Source organism: Priapulus caudatus, unplaced genomic scaffold, assembly GCF_000485595.1.
Source record: "Priapulus caudatus unplaced genomic scaffold, Priapulus_caudatus-5.0.1 Scaffold745, whole genome shotgun sequence".
Taxonomy (NCBI): domain Eukaryota; kingdom Metazoa; phylum Priapulida; class Priapulimorpha; order Priapulimorphida; family Priapulidae; genus Priapulus; species Priapulus caudatus.
In genome coordinates, this window is record NW_014577806.1 from 123985 (window position 1) to 136738 (window position 12754).

Consider the following 12754-nt stretch of genomic DNA (forward strand, 5'->3'; position numbering starts at 1 on the left):
GGAGGAGGAGGGGGAGGAGTAGGAGGAGGGGGTGGCCTCGCTGCTATGCTTGCCGGGGCAAAGCCTCTGAAGAAGACTGGAAAGGTGAGTGAATAAATAACGTGTACCACTTAATTGTTTTACATTACAATTTTCCTAAAAAATAATAATAATAATAGTAATAATGTTATACTACTATATAAAATGTGCATATATGAAGTTTTTATTTGTGCGCATTTATCGTCTGACGAAAATTAAATTTGTCAGATACCTACAATCAAAATCGCTCTACAAGTTTAGTAATATTATTAATGGATAAAATATTTTCGATACGATTGATTTACAATCGTCTACGATGAGTTCCGTTTGTTATGTTGAGTAACCATGACGTCCCCATGTTGTCTGGCAGGCGAGTGAAGGAGGAGGAGGAGGTGGCAGCGCAGCAGGTAACGGAGGGAGCAAACCACCGATCGGCGGCAGCAGCGGCGGTAACTTTATGAGTGAGATGCAGGCGACGCTACGCAAGCGACTCAAGCAAGTGGAGCAGGTGGAGCCGACAAACGTACGTGCCTGCAGGGGGCGCCACACGTGGCGGGGGTGCCATGTACGGTGCAGAGGGTGCCACAAGCAGTTTAGGTGACCGCTGTTCAGACTAGGTTTTAATAGAATAGCCTCGGCTGAAACGCTCCTCTGCCGAAAGCAAACGATCATAGGTGTGGTAAATTAACTCAGTAATTCGTTGAGTGTTTGGTTATCAACATGCTTATGTATATAAGCAGGGGACGATCGGTTGACAAGGTGGTGTGCAGCAGATAGTGTACCCAACCTTGGCTGTAGATTTTGCTCGATTTTTCCGACATGATCGCTTAGACGTTCTCGTGTTTACTCCCCAGGAGGGTGATTCAGTGTCGCCGAACGAATCTTCCACGCCACCTGCTGGTGAGTCACAGGGTGATATACCCATACCGATCTCTGTAGCCAGGTTCTGTTACTCGTGAGTGAATCACAAAACTGCCTTGATTGCACCTATACCTATATATATAGTTAACATATTAATAATAATGATAGTGATAGTAATAATAATAGTAATAATAATAATACTAATAATAACAGTGGTAGTAATATTAGTGATAGCAACTTAAAATAACGTATTAGTAACTCCTGGAAAACGAACAAAACTATGTGTAAACGTAGTTACAGTGACAACGTGCTTCGTTCCCTGCTTCTAGTTAGTGTCTTCTAGCTGTTTACTACTGACACGTCGATTGTGAGGTGGCGTATGGCTACGTATGCGGCCTTGTAACGAACAGACGAGTCAATAGCAACGGCGTTGTCTCTGTGTGTTCCAGAGCTAGAGAAACCATCTTGGAAGAAGAATAGTAATGGCAGCAGCCCGGTGAAGACCGTGCCACCTGCGTTGAATGGCTTGGAATCTCCGAAAGCTGCTAAAAAGTAAGCATATGATTCATTCTCATTCATTTAACTTGTCAGAATATCTTTGTTCACTAAGTCAGGATGTCTTGGGATAATTAGGATGTTTCTGAATACTAAATTAGGATATTTCTGGACGTTCGCGCCTTATAGTGAGTGAAACACGTTCTTTGCTGTTTCTCTGTGTTTCTCACTTCTTTCCGATCTTTTCCTATGTTTGTTTCTCCAGCCTGTCCCCCTCTCTCTGTTCCTCGATCCCTTCCCATCCCTCCCTCCTCTCCATCATTTTTTTCCTCGCTCCTTCTTTACGCTCTTCCTCTCGTCGTCTCTTCCTCCTTCCCATTTATCCACCCATCTCTCCGTCTTTCCCTCTCTCTCTCTCCCTTCCACCTTTACTCTCATCCTCCCTCTCTCCCTCATCTTTTCTCTCTTCCCTTCTCCCTCTTTCTTTCTCTCGCCTCGGTAATAGTTCATAATGTGCTGTGTGTCATATAATCTTCTCCGCACGGGCGCGTCACCCCAGTAATCATGGGGTGTTAGGCGAGAACATCTCATGCCGTCGCCTCTCGATTCGACGGGGGGAAGGTCGCGCGTTAAGTGGAGGTTCTGTCGTGTGTGCATGCGCGACTGGTGATGGGTGCAGGGAGGAGGCGGCGGTGGCAGCGTGCGGGGGGGGGGAGTGACGGGGCCCGCCGTCGTGCACTTCATCTCCCGCTACGACCTCAAGTTTCGCCGCCGCCGATCGACGCTATCTCGCTAATCTGCAATTTTGAAGACGATTCACATGTGCATCTCTCTCCCGCGCGCGCGTCGGCCCCGGCACTTAGAGGGAGCCTTGGTGTCCCTGTCATTAACCTGACGTTGGTGCGCGGGGGAGGTGGGTGCGAGCGCGCCTCATTGGTCGCAGCGGTGACGCGGCGGCGGTTTATTAGCGCGTGCGAACGGCGTCGTGCGACGAGCGCGTCACAGATCTTTCGCCGCGTCTTATGTGCACATGTGTGAAGCTGGTGAGTAGCGTTGATGCTAAATGCAATGAATTGAATAGCATAAATTAAAAATCGCATTTTACCGATTTTTTTCCCGATTTCTTGATGACAGCTTTGCTATTGTTTCTGACTTTCAGTAATTCCAACCATCAGGCCGTTGGTGGCGCCACCAGTGCCTCCGGGAGGTCTGCCGTTCCAACAACCGGAACCAGCAGGGAGTGAAGACGATGACTTTAAGGCTGAACAGAAGTCAAGGTAATGGTAGTAACGGCAGACGACCATGCCGCTTCCCATCTTAATTCAACATGCTAGCGTCTATACTGCGCAATGTTTGAAACAAATTGTTAAGAAATAACTATTGTGACAAATTTATTGAGTGGTTGTGGATCTGCTTCTACTGCATTAGTATTAAGTGTTGCAGAGCAGATGAAAGCCAGTAAGATGAAATCTTAGTATGTTATGTCCAACTGTTAATTTTGTTGTAAAGTTTCTACAGGAATCTAGCATTGCATTAAGGTACAGAAGAAGAAGAAGAATGAATAAAAAAAATATTAATAATTATAAAGAATAAATAAGATAAGATAGGAAGGTCTTCCTTCAGTGTTTGGTGTTGGGTTTGAAACTCGGCAAGAGTTTTTATGAGAGTATATTAACCGTAATCAGAATTGAGTACCGGGTGGATTTTACTCGGTCTTTTCGAATGCACGTCTCGTGACAACGTGCGATATTGAAGTTTGTCGTTTGTTTTCATTTCAGGAGTGTGGTGACGGTACAGACCACTCTGCCTGCCGCTCCCTCGCCTCCCCTCGCCCCCGCATTCCGACCCTCCCAACTCCCCGCCCCCGCAGCACCCGCCCCGGTGCACGCACCAGCATGTCCGACCCTCCCAGTTCCCCCTGCCCCTCAGCCCCCCCCCCTGCAAGGCACACCAGCATTGCCGACCTCCTTCCGCCCCCGGCGCCTCCAGCGCCGCCGCGCCCCGCCTGCGGCCCTGCACCGCCCGCGGGGGCGCACCTACCGTCTCCAGTGGCGCCCCTCCTCCTCCGCCGCCGCCCCCCGCTCCAAAGCATTGATGGGCTGATGCCGGAGGAGGAGGGGGAGGCAGAGGAGGCAGGAGGTGGCCTCCGCTTGCTAATTGCTCGCTGCTGGGACAAGCCTCCTGAAGAAGACTGCGAAGGTGAAGTGAATAAACGAACGTGCTACACTTAATTTGTGTTACATTACAATTTTCCTAAAATAATAAATAATTAATCATGTAATATAATGTTATACTACTATATTAAATTGCTGCATATGAAGTTTCTTATTTGTGCGCATTATATCGTCTGACGAAAATTAAATTTGTCAGGTATACTACAATCAAAATCGCTCTACTAATGTTTAGTTAATCATTATATAATGGATTCTTTAAAATCATTTTCGCATACCGATGATTTTACAATCGTCTACGATGAGTTCCGTTTTGTTATGCTGAGTAACCATGACGTCCCCATGTTGTCTGGGCAGGCGAGTGAAGGAGGAGGAGGATGAGAGGAGGCCAGCGGCAGCAGGTAACGGAGGACAAAACCACCGATCGCGGCTAGCAGCAGCGCGAAACTTTATGAGTAAGATGCAAGCGACGCTACGCCAAGCCGACTCAAGCAAGTGGAGCAGCGTGGAGCCGACAAACGTACTGTGCCTGCAGGGGGGCGCCACATGGGGCGGGTGGCGGTGCCTATGTACGGCCCGCAGAGGGTGCCAACAAGCAAGTTTAGGTACCGCTGTTTCAGACTAGTTTTAATAGAATAGCCTCGGCTGGAAACCGCTCCTCTGGCCAGAAACAAAACGCATCATAGTTGATTGCGTAAATTAACTCAGTAATTCGTGAGTGTTGGCTTATCAACATGCTTTGTATTATAAGCAGGGACGATCGGTCGTGACAAAGGGGGTGTGCAGCAGATAGTGTACCCAACCTGGGTGGCTGTGATTTTGCTTCGATTTTCGACATGATCCTTAGACGTTATCTGCGTGTTTACTCCCCAGGAGGGTGATTCAGTGTCGGCCGAACGAATCGGCCACGCCAACCTGCTGGTGAGTCTCAGGGTGATATACCTACCGATCTCTGCTAGCCAGGCTTCTGTTACTCGCTCGAGTGAATCCAAACTGCCTTGATATACCTATATATATAGTTAACATAGTAAGTGTGATAGTATAATAATAGTCAATAACAATAATACTAATAATAACAGTGTAGTAATATAGTGATACAACTTAAAATAACGTATTAATAACTCTGGAAAACGAACAAAACTATGTGTCAAACGTAGTTGCGGTGACAACGTGCTTTTGTTCCCTGCTTCTAGTTAGTGTCTTCTAGCTGTTTACTACGACACGTCGATTGTGAGGTGGCGTATGGCTACGTATGCGGCCTTGTAACGAACAGACGAGTCAATAGCAACGGCGTTGTCTCTGTGTGTTTCCAGAGCTAGAGAAACATCTTGGAAGAAGAATAGAATGGCAGCAGCCGCGGTGAAGACCGTGCCACCTGCGTTGAATGCTTGCGAATCTCCGAAAGCTGCTAAAAAGTAAGCATATGATTTCATTCTCATTCATTTAACCTTGTCAGGATAATCTTTGGTCACTAAGTAGGATGTTTGGGGATAATTAGGATGTTTCGAATACTAAATTTAGATACTTCTGGACGTTCGGCCTTATAGTGCGGTGAAACATACCCCGTCCGTGAAGCGGACTCCCTATTTATGCGGTGCCTCGAAAAATGTGGTTAAGTTGTCGGTATCGAACAGTTTGAAGCAAACTTTTGTGTTTATCCGATATGGTATGTAAATAGAAGATCACAAGCTGTAGTTCGTTAAATTTCGTGCACTTATGAGAAAATGAAAATACAAATATAGAACTATTTCATCTATCTTGAGGAGGTGAAGAATCCATGTCAAATGTGAAAATAGCGCTAGAATGTTTCCTAGCCCGTTGTCACAAGCTCCATAAGATATGCAGCGACACTGGCAGCGTACCAGTCTACGTTCTACCCCTTATACCGTCTACAGTCTACCGCTGCTACAGGTCGTGCTCCGCAATGCCGTAGTGGGGAGACAATACTGTCAGCCCGCATCGCACCGAATTTTACCGCTGTTCATTCGAATATACATTTCAACAACACGGTAGCCTTATTTACTCCGAAATTACACATCGTTAACGAGGGTGCAAATGCTTAGTGGACTCTACTATGACTGTTCATCAAGGCGCAGCGGACTGGGAAATAAGGGACAGCTGCGGTGAAATAGACTATATATACTCGCGCGGTTCGTAACATGCCACCCTGAGGTGGAACACTTCTCTGTCACCTAGTCTTTTCTTTGGATCGTGCGCTGGCTGCATTATGGCGCATGGATCACCAAGTTATCTTTTCTTTTCCCTCTGCCTTGCGCTCGCTTCTCTTCTATGCGCGGCCAGTGCTCCATCTTCCATATCATTTCAGTTACACTTGCATCACTTCCACTGGATAATAAGTAGGATCTTTTGCTATACCGAGTCCGGATATTTCGCTCTAGACCTACCATTCGTACACCTACTTTAGTAGAAAACACACTGACATTGTGGGCAGTGTGACACCCAGCTCTAATCGTGTAGTCCTTCGCTCCGTACAGGGAAACGTTGTCCCAAAAATTTAGAAAAATATTTACAACATACCTCGAAAACGTCGCAACGTTTGAAGCGATTCGTCGACTGTTTACGACGACTGGGTACCAGGTGTCCGCGGCCGCGTGCGACGTTGCCGCGACGACGCTCTCGTTCACGCTCGTCTGCTTCCATAGATTCCAGGTCGGCTCTGCCATTAGCTCCTCCTGTGATCTCCTGACATCGAACGGTCCCGGGGACATGGCTCCGGATCTGGAGCAGCTCAAGCAGGAAATCCTGGAGGAGGTGCGGCGCGAGATGCAGAAGGTCAAGCTAGAGATCATTGAAGGTGAACAAGGTTGCTGATGATGTCACGTGAAGTGCGTACCTGCGTGTGTGCGTGCGTGCGTGCGTGCGTGCGTGCATACGTGCATGCGTGCATACGTGCATGCGTGCGTGCGTACATGCGTGCGAGTGTGTGTTTACCTCGGTGGCTGTGTACAGATTGGCATCATAATTACCTCTACTTAAATGTATGCGTTTATGGGATCATTCATGTGCCATTTCATATGTTCTGCGTCTGCAGCCTTTCTGCACTCGTCTGCACACATGTGCAACTAGAAACATAACAATGAGTAGTTCACTAGATGCTATAGTTTGGGATAAACTACACGCAACGAGAGATCCGTATGGCACGCGCACACACATACCCACAATCCTCCACGTAAATTTGCACTGCATCTTCTGTAGTGATTTGTAGTAAGGGATAGTCGCCGAAGTAAGGAAGGAATGGATGCTTGCTTGCCCGCATGCATGTACATCAATGTCTTGGCAAAGGAAAGCATTTCGAGACTCTGACGCTCTTTCTTGCAGCAATCAAGGAGATGGGTAAGCGATAAAATCGTGCCACAACGTCGTTCGCCGCCAGGTGGAGCCACGCACACAGTCCGCTCGAACGTCGGCTATCTCCGGGGTTGTCTCCGACGACACTGCCGCCTAGTAGCAACACTGCAGCTTTCAACTCGTCACGTCGCAGCTATCAGTCTCCCACGATGTAAGGAAGGACGTGTGAGATCGGGTGAGCGTATGATTTCTCACCGGCGCGCGTGCACGCGAATCCTCGTGCGTCGTCGAGGTCATACGTTCGTAGCGGGCGGTGTTAGTCTGACCGCTTCGCCGTTAGTCCGGCAACGCCTTACCGTAACTGACTCCTTCACCGTTTCTCTCCTTAATTTACCAGAATGCAAACGCTTGATCACGTTTATGATTGCGTGCAACGATTAGTGTGTGTGAGGGCGAACGAAATGCCGACCGTTCAGTCGCGAATGCATGCATATAATTTGGCGGCGGGGTGTACGCGCAGGCGGGGACGCAGCATTCACAGTTGTATCACTGTAAATAATGTTGATAATGACGAGTGGGCACTGCGGTCGATTTTTGTACAAAGTGCCTAAAATCGCTGGTATATCACGTTTTTGCGATAGTTTTGCGGCAGTGCACTAACGTGCGCGCGAGAGAGCGAGAGAGTGTTCGCGTGTGCATTGTGTCACGATTTGTGATGAGTAATTGTTATAAGGCTCGTATCGCATTTGGACGTTATTGACACAAACACAGACACAAACACCTACACACACACTCTCTCACACACACACACACACACACACACACACACACACACACACACGCACACACGCACACACACACACACACACGCACATACGCTCACACACTAACACAGTATTACTCCTCGCGTGATCTAGTAATGAAGCAAGGCATCCAGGGTATAAGCCGGAATAGGTGATTCTCTTTACAGTCAAACCTGTGTTAGCAGGCACCTCTATAGAACGGTCACCTGTCTATAAAGAAAATCTTTTAGGCTTTCCCTTAAATGGCCCTTATATGCAGGTTTGCCTGTGTTATCATTATCCATCATTACAAATGTCATATTGTCAAGTTCAGTGCTGACTGTAATATGCTGTCTGGGACTAAATAGGGTAAGTTAATTATGTCAGGCGGGGGCTGTAGGGGGCACCACCTGTCGAACCAGTATTTCTGCGTATGGCCGGAGACAGTAGAACATGCATTCTGATTACTGAGGGCAAAGTCGCCATTTGTTATGTTTAATTAACGCATTATTGTGTACATCTCGCGTCTCTTCAATGCGCAACAGGTAATGCTGAATTCATAGACCTGCCTCTATACGTCCCAATGGGTAAAAACACGTGGCATCTGGTGCCATCTGTAGGTACGAAACGAAAGCATCTTGCAAACTGGAATGCCAGACGCGTTCCGATAGCTTTCTCACTGCGGCGTGTTGCCAGTAGTAACTAGTGTAGCTGTGTTCTAGTAATTTCTTCATCCCAAATGAAGGGTGCGTGTGTATAGCAAGAGAGGTGGCGATGTGTTGAGACATCATTATGCTTGACCAACAATCGATCGATTCTACCGGACTGTGATTTTCATGTAATTGGGAGTAAATAATAACATCGCTATTATTATTAATAAAACTAATAATATTTACCTATTATTTACTCCTGACGTAGTCGTAGAACGCTGCTCCGCGCATGCGCACGCGCGGGCCGTTACAATTTCTCGGCTTTTTGTAAGATGTCTGTTGTGTTGTCATGGTAACGCATCAGCGTATGCTCGTGTCGGTTAATACGCTAGCTCAGCAGTGTTAACGTAACACACCACTTCACGCAGCGTTGCTCTTGTTATTACGATCGCGAATTTCGTGCGCGATTAAAATTCCAACAGTAAGATGATGAAGATGATGACGATGACGATGATGATGATGATGATGATGATGATGATGATGATGATGACGATGATGATGATGATGATGACGATGATGATGATGATGATGATGATGATGATGATGATGATGATGACGGTGGTGGTGATGATGATGATGACGACGACGGTGGTGATGATGATGATGACGACGACGATGATGATGAGAGTTTTTGTGTGGTCTACTTCCAATGGCTCGACTCGCTTATCGTATGTTCACTCTACGACCGCTGCGTTTGCTACTGCTGCTTGCTCGTGAAGTTCTCTCACTGTTACTGTAGCTTCACATTAACCATGATCTGGTCATAGAGAGTGTAGAGTGAATCTACTACTACTACCTACTACTGCTGTGGTACTGCGTTCTGTTTGTAGCGAGTGGAAGGAGAATCTATTCCTTTTCAAGTGTCAGCCCACTCACTTTGCTAATATTATAGTACTTTCAGATAAGCAGTACAACGGTGTGACCTGTTACTTGTTCCTACTAACACTGATATCTATATATGTACTAACAATATATAGTTCATGAGAGATCAGTGGGTGTGCGTAGGTAGCGAGTGTAGAGTGATTCTACTACTGCCTGGTTTGGTTCCACTGCATTCGCTAGTAGCGGTCTACGGTCTGGCCTCATGACGGGTGGAGTGAATATAAAGGTTAACACGGTGAGTAGGAGAGTGAGGTTATGGTAAGTTGTGTTGGACGTGGAGAGGGAACAATGGGTTGTGCTATTTCGCCATAGACTATCGAATTGTGTGCGTGTGTGTTACGTTATACACACGAAACCACGCACGCGCGCACACCACGCACGCACGACACCACGCACGCTCGGGCATTAACGCATCAGCGATATGCTCTGTGTTCGGTTAATACGCTAGCCTCAGTAGTGGGAACGTAAACACACCCACTCACGCAGGCCGTTGCTTTTGTATTACCGATCCGCGAATTTCCCCGTGCAGCGGATTAAAATTTCCAACAGTAGATGCATGATGGATCATGATGAGTTGATGCGATGATAGAATGATTGATCGATGGATGATGATGATTGATGTGAGATGACGACGACGACGACGACGACGGACGACGACGACGACGACCGACGACGACGGTGGGTGATCGATGATGACGACCGACGATGCATTGATGAGAGTTTTGTGTGGTCTACTTCAATGGCCTCGACTCGCTTATCGTTATGTTCACTCTCACGGCACCGCTGCCGTTTGCTTACTGCTGCACTTGCTCGTGTAAGCTCCTTCACTGATTACTGTAAGCTTACATTAACCATTGATCTGGTCATAGAGAGTGCTTAGACGTGAATCTTACTACTGCCTGTCGTTACTTGCGTTCTGTTTGTAGCGAGTGGAGGAGAATTCTATTCTTTTCAAGGTGTCAGCCCACTCACTTTGTAATATTATAGTACTTTCAGATTAAGCAAAGTACAACGGTGTTTTTGTGACTGTTATTGTTCCTACTACATCTGCATATCTAATATATGTTACTAACAACTATTATTAGTTCATGCAGATCAGATCAGCTGGGTGTGGTAGGTATAGCGAGTGTTAGAGTGATTCTACTGCTTGCCCTGGTTGCTGGTTCCACTCCACTTCTGCCTAGTAGCTGCGTCTACGTCTGGCTCTCATGACGGCTGTGAAGTGATATAAAGGTATAACATGGTGAGTAGGAGGTAAGTCGTTATGCGTGAGTTGTGTTGCGACGTGCGAGACGGAACAATGGGTTGTGCTTATTTCGGCGGCTAGGGGGGGTAGACTATCGAATTGTGTGCGTCGTGTGTTACGTTATAATGAACTAGCGCTCACATACACACACGGCGGCGCGCACTCACCGCCCCGAACACACGACACCACGCACACACGACACCCACGCACGCTCGCACACCACGCACACACGACACCACACACACGACACCCACGCACGCTCGCCACCACGCGGACACTCACGCACACCATGCCGTCGTTCACATGACCACATACAACACGCACACAATTTCACGCACGCAGCGCACGCTACGCACGCCACGCGCGACGCTACACATACGCACACACACACGCACACTGGCCAAATCATAATTTAATTGAGATGGGATTTAGTTTTAATTCTGAGAAAAAAATGCTGCGTTGCTGGTCGCCGGAGTCGTGTCTCGCATTAGGATCGTGTGTAGGCCTCCGTGAATCATTGCCAGCAGTGCGAGGTCACGGGCCAACCATGTTGCCAGGGGAGAACATAGCTGCCGTTATTTCCGCGTAATTAATCACTCTACCGCCATTGTTGTTAATCGCATTTATGCATTTTTTTATCTTTGCGCCTCCGTTTCGTTTTTTTTACCTATGCTTCAAAGGTTAGTGTGCTCATGCAATTGTTGCTTGTTTGATATTAAATAGCCGCTCTATTTCTATGTTACGATAAGGGGGTTCGGATGTAAATACCGTGCGTTATATAATATTACGTCTGATTACTATTAATGTAATTCCACGCGTTCTTTTTCTTACTGGGGATAAGGTGTGCGTACGTGTGTGGCTAAAAAACTTATGCGCAGTTTTACATTTAAAATAACTTCGTATAATTATAACATGTCCGCGTTTCGCGAGTACACCTTGCTCTCAACATGATCTTTTTCTTAGTGCGGTTAGTTCTAGCCCAATTACGACAAGTAATGCGTATACGCAAGTAATGGTGGTTTTTCTTTAAAATTTATTTGGCCATATCTATCCGTAGTTTGGGACAAGCAGAAATCAGAGGCAAGTTACCAATATTTTACCTGTGTGAATCCAATGTTTGACAGGGATATTGCTTCGAAATTAATTAGATCGAACGATCTGTATTATAAATAATTATTATTGTTATAGTATAAATAATAATAAATAATAGCGCGCTCTATCAAACATAAAATGGTTTGCACGAAAAGAACGGTACAAGTATTTTCTATGCTCGTTCATTAAATCTGACAAATTCTTTGTTGACTTTTCTTGTTCTTACGCAAAACGTACACACACATCAGAATCCTGAACCTCTAAGAACTTGTAAGTTTAGGTATGTGACGTAACATGTTGGAATTAGGACGTGTTGTCCGAGTTCAATTCTTGTGAGGTAACTTTCGAAATATTTTATTATTGTTTAGTAAATTTAACAATAGATTTGTTCTGAAAATATCAGCATTGTAGTTTGGGTGCTAGCGTATCGGCTGGGCTGGTAGCCAATTAATCCCGTGGGTTCAAATCTTGTCGATTACTAAGCGTAAGATTTTCCGTGTGTTGTTAGGCGAAATATAAACAACTTGACATGACTTTTAATCGCGTTGATGTAACATTTGAAATGGCTCAAGTGCATATGGCTTGAGCTCAAGGCTATGCCTTGGCCTAGTTATGATAAGAAATTTTATAAAATTGGAAAATTGATAATGGCCTTGAGGCCCAAGGCCATGCTTGAACTCCTAAGGCACGGAATTAAGAATTGGAAAATTTGCTAAATTGGCCTTGAAGCCAAGGCCATAGCTTGAAACTCAAGCCGTGGAAAGATTGTACTAGAATGGGTTGGTCGAGGCCACGCGTCAAGGTCAGGGTCAAGGTCTCGACAACAACAACTTCTACACAACACTCTACTGAATTCTACTTGCTGCTCTACTGCACGTGTACTTCTACTCTACTATACTGCTCTAATACTCTGTACTCTACTCTACTCTACTGCTGTACTGCTCTACTGCACTACTCTACTCTACTATACTGTTCTACTGTTGTACTGTACTCTACTATACTGCTCTACTGCTCTAGTTTATTTACATCTACTTACTGCGGAGATTCCCACCGCCGCAACCAGTGATTCATGCCACTCTTTTATCCTACCACTTGCTACTCTTTACTGAAATATGTAGAGCCTTTCTTTGCAATTATTTGTCGGGCATCTGTTTTAAATAATCGCCATTACATAAATTAGTACTCTGT

At 46.2% G+C, this 12754-nt stretch overlaps 1 protein-coding gene across 1 annotated transcript; it reads left to right on the forward strand.

Moving 5' to 3' along the window:
* The first annotated feature begins 6 nt into the window (after positions 1-6).
* LOC106813250 (vasodilator-stimulated phosphoprotein-like) lies at positions 7-8776 on the forward strand. The gene is made up of 6 exons (XM_014817339.1): positions 7-84; positions 389-541; positions 873-918; positions 1329-1431; positions 6209-6360; positions 6885-8776. Exons 1-6 carry the CDS (start codon positions 46-48, stop codon positions 6908-6910), a joined length of 519 nt encoding a protein of 172 aa, XP_014672825.1. The 5' UTR covers positions 7-45; the 3' UTR covers positions 6911-8776.
* The last annotated feature ends 3978 nt before the right edge of the window (positions 8777-12754 follow it).